Raw genomic sequence first — 7022 nt, forward strand, 5'->3', positions numbered from 1 at the left:
ATTGTGCCCCCAACTGAACAAATGAACCAAGTGATTTGTGCTTCTGCATACTGTCAGCAGTTCTATATAACTCATCTAGCACACCATGCACAATACAATCTGTATTATAATAAATTACAAACCCAGAAGTGTGATGAAGTATTTCAAGCAAGGAGGAAAAAACCACCATTACTATTAGATTAGACAGTTCAACACACTATATTCCTCAAAAGGCACTAAAATAGATTTATATGACACCACGGTCCCAACAAATACCATCAAAGTTACAATGCTTAGTTACTGAGGACAAAACAGAGAGAACAAAGATAGTCCATGAACAAGGGAAATGAATACTTACCTGATAATCAGGTTTGGTAAAATAATCTAAAGAGGAAATATGGTCCAGAAAGATGTTAAATTCTGTAGGGAGATGTTTCAACATAAGCCTGTGGTCATATCTCTCCTTAATAGAACCCACTTGCTCCTAGGAAAATGATGAAAGAAGAAACCAAAGTAAATTTCTCTAATCAATTGCACACTCAGAGCCTCTCTCTGATATTCTCAAGGGTATATACTAAGGATTTAGACCATACACAGATAATTAAGGGCAAAATAAGACTAGGGATCTTTACAACATTAATGTACTCTGCTTTTTAAAAAAAATCACAATGCAGAACCAAAAGGTTAAACTCTTTTGCATATTTTGTAGATACAATAATGCTGCCTGTACCACTAAATACAGAGTTCTGCACCAGTTGAATTTATAGCTTTCAAGAAGAAAGAATAGAAATCACCTTAAATCTGGCCTAATTTCCTCTATCAACATAGAAAAAAGTTTCTATGCTTTCACGGCTCTCATTTCAAACAATATCAGAATCTGATGCAAATGAGCTGTTTAGAGATCAAACAACAAAGGAGGATAATAAATATAAAACCTATTGGTTCAGAGGGAAAGCTACAAATCAACTCAGATGAATTAGCAGCACATAAATGATATTTGTTTTACATACACTCATCTTAAAAAATCATAATTTAAACCCCAATATCAACTCATCATAGAGGGATAATATTAGAAAATAGTGAAACGCTCCCCAGTTGTTAATGAATTGAGACTATTTTTCAGGAAGATGCTTACCTGGGAGAAAGATCACTTCTTTCCACCCAACAATCAACAAAACAATTTCTAAATTCACCTTGTCTTTTATTTTTCTCCAAGGCAGTTGTCCAACTACGAATTCTACCAACATGTAGAACAAAGACCAAAGATCATCATGTCTTCCCATTTCCTAAGTAAAATAAAGCAGGATTTCGTCATATTGAGTTACTGCTAATCTTTATGACTAGACTGCACAATCTAAGGAACTAAAATACCTGTTAAATCCCACTAAACCTTTTTCTGGGTGATGGTGAGAGGGGCCCAGATGTATGGTTTTATTACTATAGGGAATTGCTAGGTTGGAAGTTCCTTCCTCTTCTGCAGATCAATGATTCACCTATAACTAGACTGTAAGCTTCCTGCCTTTCTTTGTATCTCCAATGCTTAGCACAGCCTGGCATGCATTAGCCATTTAATGAAGGCTTGCTGACTTGCCCACAGTCACACAGCTAGTGTCAGAGGTGGAAATTTAACCTGACTCTGGAGTCAGCCTTCTATTCATGATACCAGTCAAATGTCAGACTGCCTAAAAACTTCAATTAAATTCCTCACAAAATTAGGTGAAAAACAAATCCCTAGGTATTATCAGAAACAGTTTCTAAGTTCAGAAAAAAAACACCCTTCTTAAAAACCATCAAAAACAAACACCACACTTTGAGACAGAAGCAGATCCTGAGTCTTGGTGAACCACCCTCCATTTCACTAGTGGAGCTACAACTGCCTCTGGCTAAAGGCTTTTAGAAGAAATCTTTACCTCTTTAATAAAATAACCCCAGATGCTTCTGACAGCTTTTCTGTCATCCGTCTTCTAAATACTGATGTAGCTATTTATAGACTTAGAAAAATTCTATCTTTATTCTAAAAAGAATACCTCATTTTAAAGATTACAATGTCAACATCATTCTGGGTGAGCCAACTGAGGAAAACTAACATTTCCCAAAATTCCCAAAACAAACATTCCCAAAAACTAAAATTTCCCAAAAAAAACATATCCCAAGGATAAAAAAAATTTCCTAAAAAACAACTGCCTGAAAACAAGAAAAAGAGGTATTAATCACACTGGTGTACAAACTGAATTAGTTACAGTATCTAATACAACGACAGATATATAGTAAGTGTATAATAACTCACTGATTTGACAATTTAATGTTATTTCAACAGTATTATACAGAAGTATATTATTCAGAGAATAATCTATAAGATCAAACATAATTCCAACATATGTATATATATATATATGCATATATATACATACATAAACATATACATACACATATACATGCATATATACATACATATATATGTATATGTACATACACATTTAGCATTGTTCAGGTCCTCATTTAATGTACCTTATCCAATCTGGAGCTTTACATACCAGAAAAACAATGGGATCAGGGGCTCAAAAAAAGAGTACTCTTTCATTCCCCCCCAAACCAGTTGTTAATATGTTTCTCATCCCCATCATCCCATTCCCATCAAAACAAAGTGTAAGGCCAGGGATACCATGAAGTATGCTCCTAAATTATAACTGGAACTTCAGATAAAGAAAACTTAAGGGATTAAAAAGTGTAAAAATGAAAACTAAAGAAAACAAACACAAGGAAAGGGATGATTTAGTGTAATGATAGCCAAGAAGTGAACTGCACATTCATGGCATTTTATGGACGTGGAGGGAAAGGGATGGTTTGGGGGCATGTTGCAAATTATAGTCATATAAAAGGTAAAATATTGATACTCATTCTCCATTAGGCATCGATATTTGTTGATATTTTAGGGACTTATGAGTAACTTACTGACAAAGAACATTAATGTTTTATTTTCCCCACAACCCCATAAAATTGATGTGATATAAGAGGTAGCATGGAATAATGGATAAAGAAAGAACTTCAGAGTCAGGAAGACTTGTGTTCAAGTCTCCTCTCTGAGCAAGTTCTGGTGCCAAGGTGCACCTTTCAGCACCACAGACAATTCTGTTAAGACTATAAACTGCAGAGCAATTGCATAGAACAGCTTTGGTAAAGTTCTCCTCTGGGAGATCCCTACTCAGATGAAATCAGAGATCAGAATAAACTGTACAAATATAGGTATAGATCATGCATGCAAAAGAAGGTATAAGCTCTATTACAAATTTGTAGTTAGCTAACTCTCAGCCATTACCTTTTCACTGGCTAATCCAATTTCATTTCTACTACCTGATCATGCAGCTGTATATGTTCAATATCCTAGCATACACATCACTAAAGACTATAATTACCAACTCCTCTGCAATCAATACCACCATAACAACTGCTAGATTAGGACAAATTATTCAATTAATTCCAAAGCTACAAAGATCTGCCTTTACTCAAGTACTTTTCAGACAAAGAGGCAAGGAAAATAGAATGAAAGAAATTTATGTACATATGAGGCAGGACAGGCAATATTTTACAACATTATCAAGAGTGATCAGATTCATATGCTTGAAGTTCAGATACTTACTCTGTTTCGATGAGCATTGATTGATGCATACCGAACTGTTCCTCGAAATCCTGCCACAGCTCGAGGCTGGAACATAAACAACAGAAGAATATAGGAGTTGCAAACTGTCAAGATTTGGTTCTGGTGTGATTGTGGAGCTAATACATTGAAAATGTGAGCCACACTCTTCAGGGGGCACTTATTAAATGTCTTCATTTTCATGGAACAATATTCTATACATACTGCAGACTATAGAACATGTGATAATGGCTTGGCTTCATTTACAATCAAGTATACGACTAGAGCCAATAGGATGCTTTCAAGGTACCACCTCAACTCCAGTGTCCCCTTTATTCCATTCATCCCTTCTCCATCTCCAACAGCATTGGTGACTGTGTCTGTCAGATAGACACAAAAACCTCATTTTAAAAAAATTCTGAGAAGGAATCCATAGGCTTCACCTGCTTGCCAAAGAGTTTCATGTCTCACAAAAAAACTGTTAAGAAACCCTGTTACAGAGGCTGCTGATTGGATCTAAACAGAAATTCAGGCCATGAGCAAACTCGGGCACCTTTGTTCTTTTTATGAAACGTATGATCCGCGCAGCAGAGAGTATCTTAGAAATGTAACCCAAGACCCCCTTTCTTAGCAATAACTAGGCCATTTTAGAGACAGAACACCAGATAGAAGAGTTATATATATAGATATGTGTGTCCACATATATATTAATTAGTTACTATACTGTATTCTATGTAGTTTTAATTGTCTCTCTTTTTTGATTTCATCCCCCAAACCATCCAGGGTCTCCTCTTGTCTCCCCAATTAAAATTTCATAGAAAAACATCCAGGTAAGCTCAAATGAACCACTGGCACCTTGAATCACAGATACTATCTTTCCCTTCTGCTTTCTGGCTTCCTCCAAGATTCAGCTCAACTCTCACCTCTTCAGGGACTTTTCCCTTCACCCTTCCCCAACTGCCCATGGCCTTAACTCTGAAGTTATCTTCCATTTACACTATACATATCTTATAATCTCGTATGTACACAATTACTTGCTTGTTGTCTCTCCCTTTAGAATGTGAGCTCCTTGTAGGCTGGGACCATGTTTATGCCTTTCTTTGTAACCCTAAAGCTCAGAATAGTGCCTGGCATTCAGCAAATGCTTAACATGCTTGTTGACTGACCATTCCCTTTGTTAGCAGACGACTAGTATATAAAGAAGGGGTGGAGGAAACATTCCAATGATATTCCTCTCATCCCTTTTAATTAAAATGCTCAAAAATTCCAAAGCCTAGATCAGGCAGTAGTAGTAACAGATAATACCTTTTGTAAGTGATGATACCTTTTCTTTCCCATCAATCACCATCCTGGAACTCCCTCCCCCAAACTGAGGTAGAATCTCTAATGTAGATCAGAAATAGGATTTTTCCTGTAATAAACAAGTTTTGAAAGGTGGAAAGCTATCGTTGTAAGTACAATTACTGTCCCTCTCATCACCCTAACATCAGTAGGGATTTGGAGAGCCTACAGTATTTCCCTCTCATGTATTTTTGAGATCTCAGTTGGCTGTACCAAATATTCTTTAATAAATCTTGCACGGGGCTTTCTACTTTTTCCTCTTGCGTGGACACTCAATTATCACATAGAAATTTATTTGGAGAGGCCTCAGCTACAAAATGTAGGAATTGAAAGGAGGAAGTGAAATTGACCAAGTCTCATTTTAAACCTCCCAGAACTTGCACAGAGAACATCGGTCCTAATTTAAGTGGTTACAACCTATACTCCTCTCATACCATTTCTCTGCTTCCTAGTAGAAGTACAGATGACACCTGAAGTAGATAAGAATGTCACCAGCTCCAGGAATATGCCACCCAAGACTAGCAGAATACTGGCTGGTCTCTTAATTCAGTTCTGGTTTACACAGTGAACTTGTACACAAAGAATGATATATAGGCAGTTATCCATATTTAGGAGAGTAGTGAATCCTTTGTATCTTTTACCAAGGTTGCACAATTTGATAATATGTAATGTAGATACATTTTTGTGAAACCCAAATATTTGTAGCATTATGCTTTTTTTGAGGGTTTCTGGACCTGTGACTTTATTGGCCAAGGGAACTTCCAGTGAAAAATCTCTACCAATGCAGACAGGAAACTGTTTTACAACTTAGACTCTTAGAGCATTGCCTGGGACACTGAAAGGTTAAGTGATTTGCTCAGGGCCACGTAGCCTGTATATGTGGCAGAAGTGAGACTTAACCAAGATCTTTTTGACACTGAGGCTACCACTCTACTGACATCACACTACCTAACTTAGGATTACTATCAGAATCTACTCATGTGAGCCAATGCAGATTAAAGATAGCAGAACAGAACCAATCGAAAAACAACATACATTTATTAAATACTAGGTACATGCTAGGCACTGTGTTAGGTTCTAAGGATACAAATATAACCAGGAAAATAATGTATATAATGATCACAATCATGTAATCAACCCCCAACCTCCCCACTCCCCCCCCGCCCAACTAAAATGCCACTGAAGTCATAGAAATTGCCATAACAAATCTTGGTCCTGGAGAAAAGGAAACATACTTCCCAATTCTCAATCAAAAGATGAGACTACATACTGTCAGACATGGTCATTCTGTTAGTTGGTTTTTGCTAATATACTTCTTCATTATAAGGGAGGATTCATGGCTGGGATATATTGAGAAATGATTGATATTTTTTAAAAAGGTATAAACAAAAGTCTAAATTGACTTTTTTTTTTGCTTTTTTGGCAGGGCAGTTGGGGTTAAGTGATTTGCCCAAGGTCACACAGCTAGTACATGTGTCAAGTGTCTGAGGCCGGATTTGAACTCAGGTCCTCCTTGACTCCAGGGCTGGTGCACTACTGACTGCGCCACCTAGCTGCCCCTAACTAAATTGACTTTTAATGTTGAAGTAAGGATGGAGGTTGAGGAGACCAATTGACCACTTCTCTGTTTGTAAAGAAGAGCACACAGTCTGAATATAGAGTTAATGCACTCATCATATACAATGTAGAGTACAGCAGAGTAGTCAGTAAAAAAAAGAACTTAGTGAGTGGGACCATCTTTTCACTACTCTTGGGAAAAAGAAGATAGCTTAGAGCCCCGACTCTGCCATGCCCATCCTTGAGGTCTGATGATAGATGAGCTCTACAATCAGTTTTCTTTTCCGCATCTCCTGATAGATACAGCCGCTACTTAGTGTGATAGTTAGGAGTGGGAATTCAGAATTTTATGCCCTGAAAATTGACCAAATGGAAGGGAAATAACAAATAGATCACAACTGTTAATCTGATGGGGGACAGAAAGACAGAAGGTACAAACTTAAAATGGGGAAGTGAGACGTTTGAAGAGAGCCAAGTTCATCACATAAACTCAAAAAAAACCCCCCAAAAC

The 7022-nt window shown here is 37.1% G+C and overlaps 1 protein-coding gene across 1 annotated transcript in view; it reads right to left on the reverse strand.

The window, feature by feature from the left end:
- The window catches only part of TTBK2 (tau tubulin kinase 2), a 204850-nt gene that overhangs the window by 68148 nt on the left and 129680 nt on the right, over positions 1-7022 (reverse strand). Inside the window, exons 6-8 of the mRNA XM_036735543.1 lie at positions 3617-3682; positions 1173-1265; positions 338-463 (exon numbers count right to left, since the gene is read on the reverse strand). Of these exons, the coding sequence (XP_036591438.1) occupies positions 338-463; positions 1173-1265; positions 3617-3682 (285 nt within the window). The remainder of the gene's footprint in view (positions 1-337; positions 464-1172; positions 1266-3616; positions 3683-7022) is intronic.

This window comes from Trichosurus vulpecula, chromosome 8, assembly GCF_011100635.1.
Source record: "Trichosurus vulpecula isolate mTriVul1 chromosome 8, mTriVul1.pri, whole genome shotgun sequence".
Classification (NCBI taxonomy): Eukaryota; Metazoa; Chordata; class Mammalia; order Diprotodontia; family Phalangeridae; genus Trichosurus; species Trichosurus vulpecula.